At 42.2% G+C, this 24,077-nt stretch overlaps 1 protein-coding gene across 1 annotated transcript; it reads right to left on the bottom strand.

Moving 5' to 3' along the window:
- Positions 1–777: 777 nt before the first annotated feature.
- On the bottom strand, positions 778–23,464 carry noc2l (NOC2-like nucleolar associated transcriptional repressor). Its single transcript, XM_061768535.1, has 18 exons — positions 23,356–23,464; positions 22,880–23,011; positions 22,614–22,803; positions 22,303–22,531; positions 20,741–20,831; positions 20,560–20,638; positions 20,298–20,408; positions 20,040–20,153; positions 19,764–19,952; positions 15,761–15,900; positions 15,445–15,556; positions 9,863–9,976; positions 8,850–8,951; positions 6,667–6,810; positions 4,538–4,651; positions 4,224–4,362; positions 1,592–1,675; positions 778–1,034 (listed from the first exon to the last, which is right to left on the bottom strand). Exons 1-18 carry the CDS (start codon positions 23,367–23,369, stop codon positions 898–900), a joined length of 2,235 nt encoding a protein of 744 aa, XP_061624519.1. The 5' UTR covers positions 23,370–23,464; the 3' UTR covers positions 778–897.
- Positions 23,465–24,077: the final 613 nt, after the last annotated feature.

Raw genomic sequence — 24,077 nt, 5'->3', positions numbered from 1 at the left:
GACCAGTTTCAAAGCAGTTACTCGAGCATCAATAATGTGATATGTTCACAAACTGGACGTTGACACGGAGCAGAAAGTGCAAGAAACTATTTTGCTTCTAAAATTAAAAAAAATGTAAATCTTGTTTTGAATAGAAATGTTACTGTTTCAGCTATCAACAGTTTGTTTGCATCTTTGCATATCCAGAAAAGCTTTACAGTATATAAAACCAATTTTAGTTTTGGGAGCCCATCAACCACACCGGTGGGGAAGGACCCCCCCCCCCCCCAAACAATTTTTTCGACACTCACACTTCTCACATTGCCCAGCTCCAATTTCTTTTTTTCCCCAATCCGTCATGAGCCGTGCCAAATGTCATTTTTAGTATACGCCTCGGGACGCAGAAAAATGGCCCCAGGCCGTAGTTTGTACACCTCTGGTTTAGCGTTTCAAAGTAGAGTTTCAAGTCAGTGTTAGGGTTTTTAAATTCGGGGTTCAAGCTACGGCTAGGGTTTCAAACAAGGTTTAGGGTTTTAGGCGAAAGGGTTTGGTTTGGAAAATGATGTTCCAAATCTAGGCTAGGGCTTTAAACGAAGGTTCCGGTTTCAAGCCAAGGTTAGCGCTTCAAAGTAGGGATTCAAACGAGGTTTAGGGTTTTGAGCTAAGGTTCACAAGCCAGTGTTTCACGCAAAGGTCTGGGTCAGGAAATGTTTCGGATCTGGATAATCGTTTCAAAAGTGGGTTACCCAACAACGCGGTCGAGCATATTTCACAAAGGCAAAATTGGACACGCAAGACTGTTATGCAAGTTTATGCTTTATAAAAGGACATAAGAATGTGTTTGTACTGTACACAGGAAAAGACATCTCGTGCATGTTAAACGTTGAAACGTTTTTTTTTTCCCCCGGTGAGAGTCAGTCAGTCGTCGTCGTCGGACAGCTCCAAGTCCTCCACCACATCGTCGTCTCCTTCGGCCAGCTCGATGAGAGCAGACGACGACAACGGCTGAGGGGCCTTTGACGCCTTCTCGTCTTCTTCGTCGTCCTCTTCCTCTTCTGCAACAGCACGACAAGAAAATGGATTTTAAGGTTCGAAAATGACAGCACAAAAACAATTTGATAGCTGAAGGTTGACAGTTTTTTTTTTTTTCCTTTTCATCTTTCTGCATCACCGCAATCGATTGGAAATGATGCCAACTTTCAGCATTACAACAAAATGCCAAACTATTAAAACAACAAAACATCTTTGTAATGTGACATTCAGTCGTAATTATACAACAATAGGGTAAAACCAGAGATAAATTAGACTTTTAGGTTTATAAAAAGAATATTAAATTATTGCAGGCAACTAGTAAATATATTCCATATTTTCTTCTCCCTGAGAATAAAGACGTAAAATTACAAAAATATATCAGTCGCAATATTACAATAAAGGAAAAACAATACATTTTATGAACAGTTAACTATTACAACAAAAACAAACATATTTAGAAAATTGAGGGGAAAAAAGTATTTTATAAATATATGAGAATAAATTCAGTCCCCCCAACATACCCCTTTTCTTAAAAGACTTAAGATGTGATATAAAATGTGTTCATCATTTTTACACCCACCAGAATCTCCATCGCTCATGTCAGACCGCCCTTCAAGAACTTCATCATCAGCATCATCAAGTGACCCCTGGCTGCCCTTTTTATCTAGACACAGACAGAGAGGGGGAGGGAGGCGGGGAGGGAGGGAGGGAGAGAAGGAAGGAGAGAGAGTGAGCGAGAGAGAACATTACAAGCAGATAAAAACATTTTTTCCCCCCTCTGTTGACTTTCCCCAAGTTCGCGTTGCTACACGGCTGGCGTGCTTTGGAGACACCTCGATGTGGGCCAAGCATCAGAGGCAGCTCTGAAGAGTGCGTGCGTCCCCCCCCACCCCCTCCCCCTCCCTCCCAGAAGATGGAACCCAAAGTCGATTACAGCCGCCGCCTGCGTCGCACAAACACCCGTGACAGTTTACTACTGGCAATTTCAGACGTCTTCGGCTCACAGCCTAAATATAGCAAATGGAGATTGCAGGCAGGTTTCATAGGGACACTTATGATGGAGGTTCTGTGCGTGTTTGTGCGTGCGTGGAATAGCCAAAGGGACAACGGGGGTTCACAGGCTTTGAAGTTGGGGTGTGATGAGAGGCTGAGGGAGTAGACGAAGACACACACACACACACACACACACACACACACACACACACACACACTACAGAGCGGTTTCCTCCTGTCTGATACACTGTGCACGCATGCACACACACCTTAAATGCAGACGCATCAACGTGGACAAATATAAATTCAATGGCAACTCACTCTGACTTCCTTACTGTTCCGCTATTAAAAGCACTACCTTTAAGGTTGCCCCAAAATGACCGAGAGGAGAAGCGGTAAAGAAAATGGACGGACGGATGGACTTCTAATCCCCCGCCCCACCCACAAACACAACATCATTAGCCGCTCCTGCGTGTTCCAGGGCCGTGCGCGTCAACAAAGACGCTTCTGAAGACTCGAGACCGGACAACGGGGTTTGTATTCGTGTGCCGTCATCTGCGTGTGTGCGCGAGCGCCAAAGAAAGCAAGAGAGGAAGCCGCCACCTCTGGCTGTTCCACTGGTCTGGTTTGAATTAGGAACTCCCGCAGGCAGCCGGGCCCGTACTTCCTGTCGACGGAGGTCAGTTTGTGTTTGTACTGGGCGGAGGGAAAGAGGGATTGGGGGGGGGCTGCACGTGCGTTTGCGGGGACTCTCCCGACAATGAAGTCCAGATGCATTAAAAGGGGGAGGGGGAGAATTTTTTCTTTTTTAAATCCCACTGCCTACTCCTCTTTCCCTCTGCTTCCCCCGCTTTCGTGTACGCTTCCCAATGTAATGCTGGAAAAGGAAGGCATGACCTGTGGCGACCGCTCCGAAAGGACAAGGCACAAAACAACACACAATAACATTATTATTTTTGGGGGGGGTTAATCTAAGATGTACATTTACAGGTTGATTTCCTTTAAATAAGCCTAAAATAAAACCAAAGGACTGTGTCAAAAAAGAGAATCCAGGACAAACCCCAGACATCACCTTTTGAATCTTCCTGTGTGAATTCAGAGGTAGCAAAACACCGCCCCCAAGAGGCCAACATGGGCAACACATACAGTCAGACCCCTAAGGTTGAACGCAATCCGTTCTTGGACGCTGCCTGGCCCATCCATTTATCATTTATCAGTCATCATCATAACATGTATCACCATATTTTGAAGTGCTACTTCTGTTGTACACAAACATACACTTAACCAAATCACTGCTGTTCATTCAGACCTACAGTCATGGGAAAAAAATGATTAGACCGACCCTGTTTCTTCAGTTTCTTCTTCATTTGTAATGCATGGTGCATCTAAAGTAACATTTGTTTGGACAAATATAATAATGAGAAACAGAAATAGCTCAAAAGTGTTTAATTCAAAAAATGATAGAGCCATTTTCCATGGTTTTCTTGATATTTAAAAGCATGTCAAATAGGACAAGGAATTATGGAAGCGACTGCATTTTTGTCACGGTCACTGCATTTATTCAAATGAACAAGAAATAAGGGTGGTCTAATATTTTTTTTTGTTTTATGACTGTATGTTAAATACAAATCCATTAAATACTTGGAAAGTTTTCCAAAGACAATGCAGTAATGTTTATCGTGTGGTCGAAAGGTCAAAAGGATCCGAGTTCAAATCTCAGCTCAGGACAAGTGCTCTGTGACTGACTGAATGAAATGGAAGACTTTTGTTTGTTTGTTTGTTTTTGTTTTTTTTGCCCGGAAACCCTGAAACAAATGTTAGTTTCCACCACAATTCTAATACATTAAAAACCTTTAAACACTAACAGAAATGTGGAAGGTGCAAACGGTCTTGTTGCCTGTGAACCTCACAGATCATTTCTTAAACGTTAACGCCTTAGCTTAAATGTAAGAAATTCACCGCTATAATAATGTACAATGTTAAATCAATCAAACTCTACCTTTGAGAAATAGTGAGAATGCATAGAGCAGTTAGAGGACTTACTTTGGCAAAAAATAAAGATAAAAAAAGGCCCCAAAATGGAAAAACCGACATCTTGCAGGATGACGGATCCACCTTCAAGTTTTTTTGTGACCTTTGAGGCATTTTTTTCCCCCGACTCTGGCCGGCTTCTGAACTGGGAGACTGTTTTTGTATTTCTAAACGATCCAAACCCTTACCTTTGATTTTGAGTCCAGTATCCTCCTCGTCATCATCGTCAGAGTCGCTTTCAAACAAACCCTTAAACTCCTTCTTGTCCTCTGCTTTCTTCTCATGAATCTTCTTGCGCTTAATTACTGGCAAGTTCAGATCCTCCATCTTTACAAAACACAAAACAGTGTTGGTGGTTTTTGCATTGTGGTCCTGAACAGAACGAGTGTTTCCTGCTTTATGTGATAACACTGGCCAATGCTGCCAAGTCATCAAGTCAAAGCCTTAATTGATTTGCGAGATGTGTGAAGGACGTTTGTGTTGTCTCTGGTTGGATATTTACCCTTTCTTTGCCAGAAATCTCCAACTGAATCTCCTTCTCTCTCAACTTCTTCCACTGGCTGAAGTATTTGCTAAGCGGCGTGCCCTCCTTCTCAATCGCCTTCTCCCACGCCACCTGAGGAGGGCGGAGGGATCAAAAAAGTAGAAAATGTACTTTGGTGTTTCTTATAGGAAGTCAACAAAGGGCATACGCGGAAGCTCAAAGTTCGACCACAATCCGTTCTGTGATGTTGGTCGAATTTGGGATTTCATCAAGCGTTAACACCAAATGTGCTCGCTGCGGGCTCGGCACACGCAAGCTCACCTGCTTTCGCATGCGGTGAACAAACAGATTCTAGTGATTCAGTACACTCAAAAGATTTTTTCCCATCAACTGGCTATCTGTTCATAAACTAACTACTTATACGATAATAAATTGGTGAGCCATTCATAAACTGATTATCTGCATGCAGTAATCCCCCCCCCCTAAATACCATTTAGCCATTTAAAGTGTTATACAATTTAAATGGCTAAATTTGACATTTTGAGTTTAAGTTGCCGAGTTTGATTTAAAGAGCAAAAGTGTTGTACACAATAAATGGAGGACAAGGTTATGTTTGTTGTTTTTTTTGCCGATTCAAAAAATTATCCAAACCAAGACTCAAATCCTTGACACAATCCGCACCGTGGTTTTTTAGATCTGTTGCACCCCTAACTATAACACAAATATAAAGTAGGAAAACAACCACTAATGTAATGTAAAATGTTAAAAAAAAACATACCAAGGGTTGGCTGCTAGCTTAAGAACCTCACAAAACAACTGTATTTTCACAAAAATATAACGTCTGAGAATCCCAATAATGCAAGGATAAGTCAACAAACACAGGAAGTACAAACCTAGCTCCCCGCCCAAAAAAACAACAACAACAACAATTCTAAACATCACTTAACAGAACCAACACTTCTGCTAAGTCATCCAGATGACTACTAGGAATCGTCTGACTATCGCTAACATCCTACAAAAGTACTCGGGCACCACTCGGGTCTATTCTGCCAAGAACGCGAGTCCGCTTACTTCACTCGAACTTTCGGTGGACTTTAGAGCATGATTCGACAGACGTTACATACCGTTTTGTTGCCTCCTTGCGAGCCGCATCGTATTAAAAGTAAGTGCACATACTTTAAGCAATACTCAAAACAACGTACTCTCCTGTCCTGAGCACCGGTGACCACCAACGCACATTTTACCCCATTTTGTTCTTATAATACAGTCGCCGCGAGCCACTCTTGTTGTCGTCGCCACGGTAACGAGTGTATCCGGTCGCATTTGAGTTGACAAGCCTGATTATGGTAAAAAAAACGGGATGCGGTGGTATCGGAATATGTCAGTAGTCTGACATAGTGCAATTGTGAAAGACCAAATTTGTCTTGTAGTCTGCTCCACGCATTACATGTTGTCTGTCCCACACTGCCGACGTTTTTTTTTGTTTTTTTTAATAACTTTATTGGTGGTCAAATATTTACAGTACTGCGTCAAAAGACGCGACAAGGCTAAAAATAAACTAGCTTTTGGTTTCAAATATACTGTACACGATGGCGACGCGGAGTAAATGTCTTTTGCGGAGGCGATCAACGACGTCATTGATCGGATCGGCGAATGCCATTAAAGCCGACCAGCATAAAATGCTAATTATCGGCCGATACCGATCAAGCCGATCAGATCGGTGTAAAGTCTTGATAAATGCGCACACAACGTTAAAAAACGTGTAAATCGCAGATACATTTGTGGATCTGAAAAACACGTGTAAGCCACGGATATATTTGTGGATTTGAAAAACGTGTAAATCACAGATATATTTATGGATTTGAAAAATGTAAATCGTAGATATATTCGTGGATCTGAAAAATGCGTGTAAAGCGCGGACATATTTGTGAATCTGAAAAACTTGTAAAGCTATTTGTGGAGCTCTAAAACGTGTAAGCCGCGGCTATATGCATAAATAATTTTGATACATACATTTAACATTTTAAAAACCACATGTATGTATATTCAAAAGCTGTACTGAAATATGTTTGTCAGAACAAACAACAACAACGACAACAACAACAATAATAATAGGCTCTTTTTAGCTCCCTATGGTCTGCACTCACCACAGCGCTGGCATCAGCCACGCCGAAGGGTGCATTTTGTCGCCTTGCTGTGATGTGGTTGCTGTTCTCCTGCACCTTCTCAAGCAGCTGGCGCACCGCCTTGCAGTAATTGGCCACTTTGCATTCTTTCAGGAACGCTTTCAGCTGGAGGAGGAAGAGGGTTAGGGGTGGGGGTGTGGTAGGAAAAAAGCACTTGAACACAGTTTGTAGGAACAATTTTAAATGATAAGCAGCTCCAGAGTATTTATTAGTCTACGTTAATTAAAAATAGTGAGGATAAGCGGAACGGATGATGAATGAATGAATGAATAATTGATGAGTCTACTACTAATAGAAACATGACAAAATCATCAGACTGTCATCACAGTGTATCCCAACAGACATCTTAGATATTCTCATGTATCCCAAATAGACGAAAGCTCAAAGCACAATTACAGTGTCATTGCTCTAAATACAATACAGGTGCATCTCAATAAATTAGAATAGGAGAGTTCGATGTATTTCGGGACTCCAATTCCAAAAGTGAAACCCATAAGTAATAGATTCATTCAACAAAAGAAAATACTTTTCAGGAGGCCAATTCTAAACTTATTTCCATATTCAAATCTTTTTAACTGCTTCTTATGTAACATTCTAATTTCTTGGCGATAGTCAAATGTGGGTTTTCGTTAGTTGTAAAACAAACAAAATCAATAAAATCATAACCCTGTCTATTTGATTCAGTGAATACAAAAGTAATACAAAAGTTTTTGACTTGAACTACGAAATACATGACGTCTAATTTATTGAGATACACCTCTACGTGTGTATGTTTGTGTGTGTATGTATGTGTTCGTGTGTTTGTTAAATTTAACACCCCTCTCCCCCGTTGTGAAATTCACACAAAGGTGGTGAGAAATTGGAGGTGCAAAATTGCCCATTCTGTGTCAGTGCTGTCTATACAGAACACAACAAATAAAGCCACCTCACAGAGGTGAAAACAAATTACCGCAATTTCCCGTGTATAACACGCATCCTCCCGCCCCCCCAAAATGTCAAGTCAATAGTGCACATTATACATAGGTATAGGGGAAAATGAAAAAACTTTCACATTTTATAAATGTACGCCGCCATCTAGAGGTTATGAAAAAGCTGTACACTTTCATTGTATTGTATTGTGTGTAATATGACAGGGGTACGTATGACTGCATATATGTACAGTTGTGCTCATAAGTTTCCATACCCTGGCAGAATTTGTGAAATATTATTATTATTTCTAATATGAATGATGACTGAACAACAACCATCATTAATTTCTTTATGGTTATGTTTTGTTTAATGATAATGCTTTTGTGCAATGCTTGACCGTTTAATTTGAATCCCATTAAAATAAAATTCACTGTGCTTCGCCTGGTCCTTCATGTTTTCTTTAAATAATTGTACCCATCTTACAAATTCTGCCTGGTTAATCAAACATATGAGCACAACTGTGTTTTTTAATTTACTAAATAAAAGTAGGGCTATGAATTTCAAAATAAGAGCAAATAAAAAAGATAATATTACATGGTCAAATAAAGTGCTTAAATTCAAAATAATTCTTTAAAAAAAACTAACAAAATACAATATAGATAATACTTCATGTTTTGATCATATGGGTAGAAGCAAAATCATGCATTATAGAGGGGTTTTCCAGAATTTTGGGGTCAACTTTGGGGGTGCGTATTATACATGAGAAATTACGGTAGTAACCATTGTTTTGGAAAAATCCTTTCAATTCCTTAAAGGTACCATATTTTACCGAACCAACTTTTTCTAGTCTTTGGGATGTAATATTGGCTCTTTAGTGCCTCACTAAACGTGAAATATTAATTAAAATAGTCCACGCATTCCAGACTACTAACACGGAGGCAACTAATCAGAGGAAAGGGACAGCGACAAATATAGACAAATATGGACACAGCGGATACAGAATTGGGTCGGACAACCGCATGACAAAACCAAGGTGTTTTTTTAAATGAAATTGACACTTTTATACTAAATCTATGTTAGAGATTAACTCTATGGAGGTCCACAGAGACAAAATATGGGACCTTTAGCATATGGTATGTTCTTCAACATGGAAACTGTACATTTACTTAAGGAGAGTGCAGCATTTAAGCAGAAGACACGGGGAGACTTTCTGACGACCACAACATGTATGTTACCTGAAGGACAGTGGGCAGGGCGAGCTCTGGGAAGCCAATGGAGCTCGCCTGAGTGTGGAAATATTCCAGCATCAGGTCATAAAGCTGGTCGATCAATCCATCCTAAAACAGAGTTGCGTGCAACATTAGACATGGCTCTATCGTGCAAGCAAATTCCGTACAAAACAAATGGGCAAGTAAAAGCTGTAGCTAGCCATGTCAACCAGGAAAACTCCAAACGGTTTGATGTCAAGACACTACACAGTGTGTGCATTCACTACAACAACTTGATAAAATGTCATTGAAAAATACTATTTCGACCAAAATGGAATGTACTTTTGTAAACGGTATTGTCAGGGTTTATGAGTAAACATTCAGGAAGAGACGCTAGATTATCATGAGTGTTTGTCAGGTGGGAAAAACGGCCATTACAAACTGTGCAGGCAATAATCCCAGAGGGCCGTGCTCTAATCCTCTTGGCTGCGGCACCGAGCATTGTGATTTGGGGACAGTTTTAGAGGCCTGGAAGGCAGACTTTAGAGTGCTTGCTTAATCCCCTTATGTGTGCAAACAGACACTTGGCACACAGTGTCAGGTGTATAACGTGAAAAAAACATCACAAAACAATCACTCATCAGATCAGATGCTCTTCCTCAGTGCAATCAAAATCAGATGCACATGTAAAACTATGATCAACTGTGCCTATTTACACCAACGTCACAATCCATTTTATATTGTACACTGGTCCATGTGCAATGATTTGAACTTGAAATCAGTCGTTTAAAAAGTTAGTTCATAGAACGAAAACTAAAAAAATCTAATAAAATTGGAACTGTACTACAAAGTGCTGTACTGTACTTAAAATGTCATCAACAAATTAAAGCTTAACATCCTTTTACAACTTTTCACAATCTTCAAATCAACACCCCAAAAACTTTGCTTTTATCTAAGAGTGCCCCCTTTCTTGTGAATCTCAAAAAGGGTGCAAACCCAAAAAGTTATTGTTGAATATGTATTATTATTGTTATTGATACCTTGTATGCTTTCTCCATCAGGTTTATTTTGTTCAGCTTCAGGATGACTGCAAAGTTGATTGGCTTCTTACTCATTCGTCCTGGTTTTTTGTTGAAGTCCACTTGCTGAAAGATCTGTGAAGGAAATGATTAACATGAACTAGCAGCTTCAAAACCATTGTATAAAAGAATGCCACTGTAGACATGTTTGGATGGTTCTTAGTGTCTACTAGTTTACTAAACTCTTCAAATGATGTAAGAAATCAGTCCAGATAGCTGTAGGGGTGGGCAGGCATTTTGTTTTCAATGTTTTTGCCTGTTTATGTTTGACAGGAGTCAGATAAGAGACCTGTGTTTGACTTTATTTTTGGTTTAGGAAGTTCAGTTGGTACAATGGACTGTTTTATTTGTTGTTTTGGGCCTTTTCCTGCCTATGTTTAGGTGTAAATAAATTGTCTGCAATTGTTTTGGCCTTAGTCGTCCTTAGGAGAGGGGAGCACCTTTCATGTCATGTAGTGGTTCCCCTAATCCCGTCATAACATGTTGGGGTGTCAGTACTAAGCAGTGTTTACTGTGGCATTTCACTTGGCAATGCTTTTAAGTCTGAGCTTTGGGCAACAAGGGTAAATAACAGCAGCTGCAATGGCTGAAAATGACCAGTGACGCAGTAGAGTCATATTATCACAGGGAGGATATTGTTGTTTTGTTATGCGAGGTTGAAGGGTAATTAGTGTCACTACAAAAGTGTCTCAGGAGCTGGGACAAATAATGTAGATGTAGAATGTTCACCTGTACCAAAGAACTTCAGCTGGGGTACCTAAACACACTAGCCTCTTTCACAGAAAGACGCACAACACAACATGGCAGGAAGAAGTTGAGTGTTGGGTGTTAAACTTAACACCCTGATACTGGTATGGTGAAACTCCCTTACAGGCAAGCGTCATCATGGAAGGCGAAAATGCTTCCATAAGGCCGCATTGTCAAAACTAAACACTTGGATGCGCCACAGTATTAAATACATTATTAAAGAGCAAGCACGTCTTAGTATAAATAACTGATTAGTGTTGGGTAGAAAAAAAAAAATCAAGTGGGTTACGACGAACTTTTATAGCATATAAACATACGAATGGCTAGAAAATCATGGGTGAGTATTGTATATGGGTAGAAGACCTTGATTTTGGCGGTCAACTTCAGGTGTGCGCATTACAATCGAAAGCGTATTATACACGAGAAATTACAGTAGTAAATGTCTATGTATGCATGTAAGTATGCGAGTGTACTGGATACCACTGGTTTGAAAATTCTAAACACGACTATGCGCGCATTCACTTTTGGCAACATGAAACACATTCAAGTACAGTTGGGAAAGATGGACTTAACCCAACTAAGTCATAATTAAGACAATGACGTTTTAATATTACAAGAATAAAGTAATAATTTTACCAGATTTAAGTTGTAAAAGTACAAGAAGGAAAAAAAAGGTAATTTCACAACAGTAGGGAAGTGATAATTTCAGTATGAACCTGCATTAAATTCAAGATCTTGGCACATTACACTTTAGTATGATCATAAATGTAATTTCCCCTTGAGTTATTAAAACTAGACGGCACAATTGGTTAGCACTTCCACCTCACAGTTCTGAGGATGGGGTTCGAATCTGGGCCCTGGCCTTCCTGTGTGGAGTTTGCAGAGGTTTCTGTGGATGTTCTGGCTTCTTCCCACATGCCAAAATATCCTTTTTTATGTTAATTGAATACTTACAGTTGTCTTTAGGTGTGAATGTGAATGTGTTTATCTACAACCCCAATTCCAATGAAGTTGGGACGCTGTGTTAAACAAATAAAAACAAAATACAATGATTTGTAAATCATGTTCAACCTATATTTAATTGAATACACAACAAAGACAAGATATTTAATGTTCAAACCGATTGATTGACTGAACTTGATTGTTTTTAGCAAATAATCATTAACTTTGAATTTTATGGCTGCAACACGTTCCAAAAAAAGCTGGGACAGGTGGCAAAAAAGACTGCGAAAGTTGAGGAACACTTCAGAAAACCAATGTCAGTAAATGTAATGTAATGTCGGCGCTACATCCGTAAGTGCAACTTGAAACTCTACTATGCAAAGCAAAAGCCATTTATCAACAACACCCAGAAACGCCGCCGGCTTATCTGGGCCGAGCTCATCTAAGATGGACTGATGCAAAGCGGAGAAGTGTTCTGTCATTTCAAATTGTTTTTGGAAATTGTGGACCTCGTGTCCTCCGGGCCAAAGAGGAAAAAAACATCTGGACTGTTATGGATGCGAAGTTCAAAAGCCAGCATCTGTGATGGTATGGGGCTGTGTTAGTGCCAATAGCATGTGTAATTTACACATATGTGAAGGCAGCATTAATGGTGAAATGTACATACAGGTTTTGGAGAAACATATGCTGCCATCTAAGGATCTTTTGCATGGACGCCCCTGACTATTTCAGCAAGACAATGCCAAACCACATCATCCACGTGTTACAACAGTGTGGCTTTGTAGTAAAAGAGTGCAGGTACTAGACTGGCCTGCCTGCAGTCCAAACCTCTCTCCCATTGAAAATGTGTGGCGCATTATGAAGCGTAAAATACGACAACGGAGACCCCGGACTGTTGAACAGCTGAAGCTGTACATCTAGCAAGAATGGGAAAGAATTCCACCTAGAAAGCTTCAACAATTAGTGTCCTCAGTTCCCAAACGTTTATTGAATGTTGTTAAAAGAAAAGGTGATGTACCACAGTGGTAAACATGACCATGTCCCAGCTTTTTTGGAACGTGTTGCAGCCATACAATTCTAAGTTCATGATTATTTGCTAAAAACAATAAAGTTAATTCAGTTTGAACATTTAACATCTTGTCTTTGTAGTGCATTTAATTAAATATAGGTCGAACATGATTTGCAAATCATTGTATTCTGTTTTTATTTATGTTTAACACAATGTCCCAACTTCATTGGAATTGGGGTTGTATATGCGACCTACGATTGACTGGCAATAAATCCAGGGTGTAATAATACCCTGCTTCTCAACTAAAGTCAGCACACCCGGAACCTGAACAAAGATAAGCGGTATAGAAGATGCATGGATGGATGAGTTCAAAATTAGCCTGAATAATAAAAAAGCAGACAATGAAATCGTCAACATCATCATTAATATAATGATCAGTGTAATGTGTAAACCTGTGTTTCTTCCTGATAAAGAACAAACCAGAATTAAATCTACTACTGGTTAAGTGCCGCCTAAAATTCATTTACCCCCTTTATGCTACGCTGCACGTTAGGGCTGCACAATACTAGAAAAAACATGACATAGCAATATTTTCTAAAGCTGCAAAATATATTGCGATGTGATATAATCCAGGATCAGTGTCGGTCAAGTTTATTTTCTATGCAAACTAGATCAAAGTTCAGTTCATCGTTCCCCAAAATTAACTAGTTCGGTACATAGTTCAAAATTCTAAATGTTGAACTAAGTTTGCTGGTCCAAATACCAACTAGTTTTAAGTTCTACCCCCCTTCCACCAATATGTTGCTGATGGGCTATTCCCCTCAAAATACTAGTATTTCATTTCCCCAATGTTGCCACACATTCAGTCGACCCCAGTAGCCAGCTCCAACTTCCACCCTACAAACATGTTGCTTGAATGGTGTTGTTTATTTTTAAATTGGCAATTAAAACAAAAACAAGACTTTTGTCCTTAATGTGCAAACAAAAACACGCAACACAGTATGACAGGAACGATGGTGAAAGGACATTGATAACTTTGCATTCTTTGCCGCTCTGGCTGACTACATTAACAAAATAATTTATTTACTCTTATATTACAAAACAAAACAGATTCCATACTGTCACAGTGTGATCGTACAGTGTTTTGACTTAAGCATTCTGATATAAATAATAATTTTCCTTGTTATCCATTTTTATAATTATGTACTGCATTACAAAAGAACAATTTCACTCCCATTTCCAGTGTCCCTGAACGCACCTAGCGCACTCACGCAGCTGCCACTTAGTTTCATTCTATTCAAATAGGAAATGCAGTGGCCATACATTCTTTCTAATAGCATGTCCAAACAGGTCCCTCTGTTGGTCACTTTTAATATTACAGTTGATTCACTTTGTATTCCAGAAGACCAACATCGCAGCAGACCCAGCGATGTGACGATTGCACATGCGTACATTGCTCAAACTAAATATCATGTAACCCTATTCATGAGGCACATTCCTAAACTGTGGGAGAACATTCCAGCCAGCGCGTTGACTATTCGTCCAGATGCTTTAGCTTTTTTGCTCATGGTGCAGAAGTGAAAATGTGCCGTCTACGTGTTTGAAGCTATTTCGGACACCCGCTTATCATTGTGTGGTTCTGTGCGCCTGTGTGGTCGTTAATGCGCTCAGTGTGTGCGAAGCAGAGCAGCGTCGCTGGCCGCTGCTATCTCTATAAACAGAGGATGTGGTGGCGGTCTGAGGGGGGAAGTGGGACAGCATGGGCCAAAAACCCTGATGCATGAATGCTCACTCACATACGCGCACATGGCACACACTGCTGATGCTACAGCTTCAACTTATACTCCCCCCATGGAGAGGCGAGAACACACACAGACACACTTCTTCACGCTTCTGCCGCTCTAATTAAATCAGTAGCAGTGTACCTCAGGTTACCTTTAACAAGAGGCACAGTAAATGAGAAAAATCAGAGGGAAAAAAGTGTGTCACAGTTTTTGATGTTGGGATGGTAGTGGGGGGTAAGTTAGCTAAATGGGGCATGGCCTCCACGTGAGTGTACGGGTGTGGAGAAGGGCACAGGCAGACAGGATGTGGTTTGCACAGCGTGTTTAGACCAGAGTGTGAGCCACAACCATGACTTTATCGCTTCTGTCAAACTGCTAACACGCACAAACCCACACACAAAGACCACTCCCATTGGGGGAAGCTAGTCGTTACTGGCAGCAAAAAAACAAAAAACAAAAAAAAACCTCTCTTCTCTCACACAAAGCACACGCACAACACCTAACCCTGTGAAGAAGACAGTTGGTAACGTACCATTTGTAAAGCAACAAAGCTTTCTGTCGCTCACACAAACACACAAAACACACTTTCCTCAGGATGGAAACTATATTTACTCACAAATGGTGTACTTCCACATTAAACAGTCAGCAAAACACTCCAGCACATTAACCTTAACATTGTCTCAATTTACAATAAAGACAAATGACTAAAAGGTGGGTGTGTTTGTGTTGGGGAACACCTGCAGGTGGTGGCTGCATTATTGCAGCCCAAATTTGTACAAAACACTGCAATTCAGCTCAACAAAATGCACTCACCCTTTTTGTATACATTTATCTCAGAGGGTCAAAAACATGAAGTACTGGAAACTTATTTTGAAGTGTCAAAATAAAGAACAAATCAGGATGACTGGAGAAAAACCTTATATATATAAAAAAAAAATTAAAAAAAAAAAAAAAAAAAAAAAAAACAAAACAAAAAAAACTGTGGAAACTGTAGCTAATTTTGGTCATATAAACATGTTTGAAGGGGATAAATTAAGCACTACAGCGCAATGGAGTCTTACCTCTATGAGGAAAGGGAGAACCGGGACAAATGTATTGGTACTGCTTGACAGCAGGGTGAGGGCTCTGCAACAATGCATCCTCAGAGGATAATATCTTGCTGTGGGTACCAACCTGTTGAGGGACAGAACATAGTGATCACTGTCGCCACCTGCTGTGAATAAAATGTAGACCTGAGATAAAAATAAATACAAATTCTTCTGCACTCTTGGATAATATTAGTGTGATAAACTAAAAGTACTTGCTTGATGGTACCAATGATGACTTGGCACAGTGCACTCTTGGATAATATTAGTGTGATAAACTAAAAGTACTTGCTTGATGGTACCAATGATGACTTGGCACAGTGGATAGATGAGAGGGTGGAGGACGTCACTGGGGTGCAGGGTGCTGAGGACATGACACCACAGGCATAAACAGTGGATGTACTGCCAGTTGTACACGGACTGGTACGTTTCCTAAGGAACACACACACACACACACACAAGCACAAACTCATAGTGGCAGTTACAAACGCTATGTAACTTGTTCATGAGTACAAAATGCCACAAAATGGTATCCCTGTCAATTCATCAATATTGGATTAAAAAAATAAGGGTATATTTAGGTGTTTTGCCCCCCTCATAATCCCTTTGCCCCCCTCACCCCCCATCATAATCCTGACACTGATTAAACGACTGTACCGCGTGTACAAATGTTACGGTTTTAAACTTTTTTTTTTAATAAATTGTATTTTTCTTTTTTAAATAAAAAAGGCTAATTTTGCAACAACAAAGACATTTTGTTCTTAGTAGAATCAAATTGTATTTTACAGGAAGGTTGTAATATGATATTCAATTCAAAGGTTGGAGGAAAGACAGTCAGATTTTAACAAGTGAATTTCACAAATGCAACTTGATTCTCCCCTCCTTGAGCCGTCACTTTATCATGGTGGAGGGGTTTGTGTGTCCCAATGATCCTAGGAGCCAAGTTGTCTGGGACTTCACGCCCCCGGTAGGGTCACCCATGGCAAACAGGTCCTAAGTGAGGACCAGACAAAGCATGGCTCCAAAAAACCCTATGATGAATAACACAAATGGAGATCAGTTTCCCTTGCCCGGACTCTGGAGCCAGGCCTGGAGGTGGGGCTCAAAGGCGAGCGCCTGGTGGCCGGGCCTGCACCCATGGGGCCCGGCCGGGTACAGCCTGAAAGGATAATGTGGGTACCCCTTCCCATGGGCTCACCACCTGTGAGAGGGGCCACAGGGGTTAGGTGTAGTGTGAGCTGAGCGGTGGCCAAAGGAGGGGACCTTGGCGATCAGATCCCCGTTTACAGAAACTGGCACAAGGGACGTGCAATGTCACCTCTCTGGCAGGGAAGGAGCTCGAGCTGGTGTGTGAGGTCAAGAAGTTCCGACAAGATATATTCAGGCTCGCTTCCACGCACGACTTGGGCTCTTGTACCAGTCCTATTGAGAAGAGTTGGACTCTTCCACTCTGGAGTTGCCCATGGTGAAAGACGCCAAGCAGGTGTGGGTATACTTATTGCCCCCCCGGCTCAGCACCTGTACATTGGGGTTAACCCCCAGTGGACGAGAGGGTAGCCTAGTCCGCCTTTGGGTGTGGGGACGGGTCCTGACTGTTGTTTGTGCCTATGCACCAAACAGCATTTCAGAGTACCCACCCTTTTTTGAGTCCTTGGAGGGGGTGCTGGAGAACGCTCCCGCTGGAGACTCCATCGTTCTGCTGGGGGACTTCAATGCTCACATGGGCAATGACAGTGAGACCTGAAAGGGAGTGATTGGGAGGATCAGAATCCAAGTGGAATTCTGTGATTGGAGTTCTGTGCTTACCACAGATTGTCCATAAAGAACACCATGTTCAAGCATAAGGGTGTCCACACGTGCACTTGGCACCAGGTTGCAGTTCGATGATCGACTTTGTGGTCGTGTTATCGAACTTGCGGCCTTATGTCTTGGACGAAGAGAGCGGTGCTGAGTAGGCTCCGATGGTGGGGCAAGATGCCGGTACGACCAGGCAGGCCCAAACGTATTGTAAGGGTCTGCTGGGAACGTCTGGCAGAATCCCCCGTCAGAAGGAGTTTCAACTCCCTCCTCCGGCAGAAATTCACCCTAGTCTCAGGGGAAGCGGGGGACATTGAGTCCGAGCGGACCATTTTCCACGCCTCCATTGCCGAGGCGGTCGACCGGAGCTGTGGCCATAAGGTAGTCTGTGCCTGTCGTGGCAGCAATCCCCGAACCCGTTGGTGGACACCAGCGGTGAGGGATGCAGTCAAGCTGAAGGAGGAGTCCTATCGGGCCTTTTTGCCCTGTGGGACTCCTGAGGCAGCTGATGGGTACCGGATGGCTAAGCGGAATGCACCTTTGGTGGTCGCTGGGGCTAAAACTCGGGACATGGGAGGAGTTCAGTGAGGTCATGGAGAACGACTTCCGGACGGCTTTGAGGAAATTTTGGTCCACCATCCGGCGTCTCAGGAGGGGGAAGCAGTGCACCATCAACACTGTGTATAGTGGGGACGGGGCGCTGCTGACCTCGACTCGGGATGTTGTGAATCGGTGGGGAGAATACTTCGAAGACCTCCTCAATTCCACTGACACGCCTTCCCTTGAGGAAGCAGAGTCTGGGTTCTCTGAGGCGGGCTTCTCCTATCTCTGGGGTTGTGGTCACCGCGGGGGTTAAAAATCTCCTCGGTGGAAAGGCCCCAGGGGGTGGATGAGATTCGTTCCTAAAGGCTCTGGATGTTGTGGGGCTGTCCTGGTTGACACGCCTCTGCAACATCGCATGTACATCGGGGACAGTGCCTCTGGACTGGCAGACTGGGGTGGTGGTCCAAGGGTGTGTTCCAACTACAGGGGGATCACACTCATCAGCCTCCCTGGTAAGGTCTATTTAGGGGTGATGGAGAAGAGTGTCCATCGGGAAGTCGAATCTTAGGTTCAGGAGGAGCACTGTGGTTTTCGTCCTGGCCGTGGAACAGTGGACCAGCTCTACACCCTTGGCAGGGTCCTTGAGGGGGCATGGGGGTTCGCCCAAACAGTCTACATGTGTTTAATGGACTTGGAGAAGGCGTTCGACCGTGCCCCTCGGGGTGTCTTGTGGGGGTGCTTCGAGAGTCTGAGGTGCCAAACCCCCTGATACGGGCTGTTCGGTTCCTGTACGACCAGTGTTAAGAGTTTGGGCCACATTGCTGGCAGTAAGTCGGACTCGTTTCCGGTGTGGGTTGAACTCGGCCAAGGCTGCCCTTTGTCACAGATTCTGTTCATAACTTTTATGGACAGAATTTCTCGGCGCAGCCGAGGCGTAGCGGGGGTACGGTTTGGTGGCCTCAGTGTTGCATCTTTGTTTTTTGCAGATGAAGGCTTTCCCTTAGAGATTGGTTGAGAAGCTCGGTCATATGGGAGTAGAGCCTCTGCTCCTCCGCATCAAGAGGAGCCAGATAAAGTGGCTCGGGCATCTGTTTAGGATGCCTCCCGGACGCCTCCCTGGTGAGGTATTCCGGGCACATCCCACCGGGAGGAGACCCAGGATACCCTGGAGAGACTACATCTCTCGGCTGGTCTGGGAACGTCTCAGGATGCCCTCGGCAGAGCTGGAGGAAGTGGCTGGGAAGCGGGAAGTCTGGGCTTCCCTGCTGAAGCTACTGCCCCCGTGACCCGACCTCGGATAAGCGGTAGGAAATGGATGGATAGCAACTTGTTTCTTGTAATATTAAAACATTTATTCTAGGCAATTACTATATATATATATATATATATATATATATATATATATATACATACACACACACACACACACACACACACACACACAGAGAGAGAAAAAAACCCATGCAGGCACAGGGAGAACATGCAAACTCCACACAGGGGGGGACGGGATTTGAACCCCGGTCCTCAGAACTGTGAGGCAAATGTGCTAACCAGTCTACACCGTGCCGCCCCCTCAAATTCAATGATTTCAAATGAAAATCGTCAAATTCAAGCTTTAACCCATAACTTGCATGACTTTTGAGTCCTTTTCTTTCATCATGCCTTTTCTGGAAATGACTTTATTCAGGTTTCAGAAGGGATGAATTGCCATTGGTATAAACTTTTAAGACCACCACCTAACTCAGAGTGGTAAACCTTTGTTTAAACGTTTTTAAAAAAAAATACAACACCTACGCTGAGTGATAATGTATTGATGTAGCTCATATGACCTCAGTGTGGCCCAAAACAAAAGTATAGGTACCTCTTAACTCTGTACCCATTTTATTTAGGATTGCATTCAAAATATGCCTTCGGTTCGGTAATCTGCCTCCCTTTGCTTATGATGAGAAACAAACCTTTTTCTTCATGGTCATGGCATTCCTGAGGTGGATGGCGAGTTGTCGGATGTAGACAAAAGCATGCTGGTAAGTGGCCTGCGTGTCTAGTGCGTACATCTCTGTAAGCGTGCGCTGCATGAAGTTGATCATGGGCAGCGCATTGGGCGACGTGAACTTGCAGTTTTGCACATAAGCAATGTACATTTGCTGGGGAGAGACAAAGTTAAATTTATTTCTTTATGTTAATCCACGATGAAACAATGTCTTATCGTACCTTTTATGTCAGTCACTCACCTTCAGATTTGGTGCAAGATAAGTTTCTTGCTTGTGTCTGCAGATGTTGTTGAGGGCCAGAAAGGCAAGGACCCGACTTGTCTCCTCCCCTGTGCTCCACTGCTTCAATAATTGCTGAACAGAACAGATGTGGTGTGGAGGAACACTGACTATACGATTGCAATACATGTTATGATGGTGGTGGCGACTTATTGTTCATCTCCTTCAAGAGATTAATAAAATATCTCCAGCCTACATTCATCAAGCCTTCAAACCTACCTTAACCAGGGGTCGGCACTGTTTGGGAAGACAAAGAAAATAAGGTACGAGCTGGTTGGCATGTCGCAGGACAGCGCTGATGACTGTGGGCTCTGTTAAACAGGATAACAACTGCGGATAGAGAGCATCAACGAAAAAAGAATACAGGAGTGTTTTAGTAAAGCTATAAAGAATACATCGTGTCACAGAATATGCACAACTTCAGACATGATCAACTCATACTCCGTAAACTGCATCACACAAATAATGGCAGTAAACTAACCTGAATGACACCATTGAGATACATCTTGATGTCTATTTGAGTCTTCTGCCATTTTTTACTAGAGTGTGGGAGCACCAGCCTAAAAACAACAGCAACAGAGGAAAGTCATGGATTTATTTCCATTGACACTGAAGTAAACAGACAGCAGTAGAAGTGAGCAGACATGAGACGCCCAGCCTACCGTTTCTGGTGTGTATCTGCTTTTAAATTGAGCATCCGCTGGAAGGCGCTGTAAATGTCTCGGATGCAGAAGAGGACCAGGGAATTAAACACTGCAGAAGAGAGTTAGGGAACGTGTTGGATGTTATTGACATCACTAATGTCACACCAATATAAGAAAATCAACGAATCCTCGCATTTTCGCCGTTCGGTATTTGCAAATTTGCATATTCACAGATTTTTGGGGGGAAACTAGCCTTAGTTTTGAGGTGACGAACCAGGAAAGTCCCATTTTTTTTAGCATTAGAGAATTACTTTGGCGCCATCTGGTGGAATCATGGTGTTGGTGTTAGGTTTAATTGCGTTTCTAAAAAGTTTTTACTGTAATCAATAATAATAGATTTTTTTTTCAGTTGTTAACTCGCTTTGTGCACTTTTGCCTCTCAACAACCTCGCTTGCTCATTCTCCTTATAGTCCTCTGTTGCACTGGCCCCACCCAACAACTCATTCACCCAATCACATTCAGACACGTGGTAGATTATATAGTAGTAGTATATAATTTGAAAAATTACAGAAGGAGGGATGGATTTGCACTACTGTATTGTAGCAACCCTGCAGTTGTGTTACGTGCATTGCTGCAAGACCTTTTTTTTTTTTTTTTTAAATATAAGATCCCACAGTTGGTGAGACCATGAAGGTGTCTGAGTGTGATTTGTGATTGGATGTATGAGTTGGGGGGTGGGGCGACTGGAAGGAGGAAGCGCTTGTGTGTCTCTGGGGTGAATGAAACACTAGTTTTTGGTGAGGTTCAACATTTATTTTCACAATAAGGAGGTTATTGATCAACCACCGCTTGTCTTTGTTTTGTCGTCGAAGCAGAATCTCCAGTAATAGTGTCTTGTCTTTTCAGTGTTACAGTAAGGCAAATGGTGAAATTGCTGACAGCTAACATGAGGATTTAAGCTGCTCGTCAGGTAGCATAAGTGGATGCCTTTTCCGACGGGCGTTCGTCGTTCATTACACTTGTATTTACTGTATTATATTTGAGGACAGACTTGCAGATATTGCGAGTGACTAGCGCTCTCATTTTTCGTAAAATATTTCCGCATGCTTGAGGCACCGCTGCTAGTTTGTTATGACGACCGACCACCTGTGGATTTTAGCGAGGCGCCCGTGTTGTTATTGCCGAAACATGTGATTGCAGATTAATCAAGGTCAAGCTTTAACTGTCATTGCGGTTGGGAAAGTCAATGTCTACTATTCTACCCGAATGCTCCAATTGACAAGTAAGCTTTTTATACATTTCTCAGTGGATCAAATTGAGCCAAACTGTTGAATGTCTTTTGAATGACTTTGAATGAGGAAAACAGTCATTACTTCATCAAATTCTGAGAAAGCGAGACAATCGCATGTACTGTTACAACCACACTAAATTTGAACGTGATCCAAAGAAAACAGTGGTCGGTACTGTGTGCATGCGCAAAAAAAAAAAACTCTTTGGCCACAGGTGAAACAAATGCATTCGAAGTACAATGTTAATACTGTTATGTTATAATATCGGCACATGAAATTAAGTGTCCTACCTGAACTGTCATCCACCTTGTATCGGCACTGGGTCTCTCCTTCGCCCTTAGTTGTAGCAACAGCGGCCTTGAAGGCCTGGGTGATGTCTCTGACGAGACGCAGAGTAGGTTCCTTTTTCAGAGAAGCTTTCCAGTCTTTGATCATTTTTTCAGTGACTTTCTTGGCATCGTCTGTCTTGGATTTCTTAGAATCTTTTGGAGCCTCCTCTTTCTCCTCATCGCTGGCCTCCTACATGCAAAGGATGATTTTGTTGGGGATTTGGAATTGCTCAAGAATGCATCATCAACTCACACATTGTTGTCAGTCCCACCTCCAGCATGGATGGCAGTTTGTGGTACTTGTCCTCATCCTCATCCTCATCCTCAGAGCTATCAGTGTCATCAAAATTCAGGAGTTTCTGATCGTTTTCCTGCAGGAACTTGTAAAACTCTGGATCTTTATTTTTTAATCTTGACAGCTGCTCCTTGTGCTGGGATGCTTTACAGTGCTTCGCGTCATCCCTAACAAGGACAAATGATTGTTTAAGTTGTAAGATTGGAATGTATATATTTAAATCCATTAGAATGACAAGATTACTTATTGAGTCCTTTCGTCTCGTCCTTTATCTTCAGTCCATTTTGCTTGGGGGGTTCGTCTGCAGTCACCTCTTCGTCATTTGAATCCCAGCCTGACCGCAGGAAATCATCCAAACTGAGGTCCTCGAGTTTCCTACAACAAAAACAACATCTTAATAAATCAACTAGGTTGACCGAGGAAGAATAGTTTCAAATATCGTTGACAAAAATTTGCAGGGTCAGTATATTAAATATGCAGGGCAGGTAACACACGCTTTGGTTTGTTGTTAGCAAGGGCTTCCTCAAGCTAGCAAGGACTTCCTCAAGCTAGCACATTACCCGCTCGCCCGCTACCAGTCGCGTTAAAAGAATTCACCTCAGCAGTACAACACTGCCAAACTACAACATCGAGTCTTACACTAAAACTGGCGAGTCCATTCGAGCAAACATATGTATGACTAACTAAAAAAGAATGGGGGGGGAAAAAATAGCCCGCACCTTTTCCCAGCCATGCTGTCCCCAACATGTGACGCCGAAGCTAAATTACCCACAATGCCCCGGTGCTGTTAGTTTTGTGTTTGACGGTTAACTGGTGGTGCTGGCTCATTGGATTTTTTTTTTATAGCTTTAAAAAAATAAATATGAACATGTCCTTCCCTCTAAGGTATGGAGTCGCTGAAAGCTCCCCCCAAAAAACATTAATCAGTATTGAAATATGTTTATATTTGTGTATTGTTCCAAAGGGGGGCGAAAAAAAATCATTCGGCGAACACGAGAAATAGAACATATTTCGAGTTGTGTCGTGACGCTGCATATGGGCTTTAAATCGAATGATCGTTGCATCCATGGGACAAGCCTCGGAGCAGAGCGTCGCACCATATATATCGGAGATAACACGAGATAGAGCCTGGACTGGAGCGACGACTAGCGACCACAGGAATGCCGACATGCCCATGTTGCGACCATGTTGAGAGGGTCGACGTACCCATCAATCGCAATGCATGGACATTGGGAAATTAGGCGTAATTTGTTCATTTTTCAACCGATTTTTACGAGGTATATTTTTTTGTCAACACCAAAGTGGGCGCCAACAATATAGAACATTGATTTTTTTGTTACATGTGTAAGGTTATTTCCATTTCCCTTGTTGTGGTTTTACGGGGTTGTATGAAGCACTATGTGTCTGTATCCGTGTTCTTTGCGTTTTCGTGCTCCTTTAT

The sequence above is a fragment of the Phyllopteryx taeniolatus genome, chromosome 1, assembly GCF_024500385.1.
Source record: "Phyllopteryx taeniolatus isolate TA_2022b chromosome 1, UOR_Ptae_1.2, whole genome shotgun sequence".
In the NCBI taxonomy this organism is placed as follows: domain Eukaryota; kingdom Metazoa; phylum Chordata; class Actinopteri; order Syngnathiformes; family Syngnathidae; genus Phyllopteryx; species Phyllopteryx taeniolatus.
Note: the sequence above shows the minus strand (reverse complement) of the source record. Positions and strands in the feature narration are given on the sequence as shown.

What these genes read in the sequence shown, in the direction of transcription:
- noc2l (XM_061768535.1), bottom strand. An exon ending in GCAGATACACACCAGAAACG is followed by an intron (nt 20,639 to 20,740) that starts GTAGGCTGGGCG and finishes TGTTGTTTTTAG; the next exon opens with GCTGGTGCTCCCACACTCTA. An exon ending in CATGAGCGATGGAGATTCTG is followed by an intron (nt 1,035 to 1,591) that starts GTGGGTGTAAAA and finishes GTGCTGTTGCAG; the next exon opens with AAGAGGAAGAGGACGACGAA.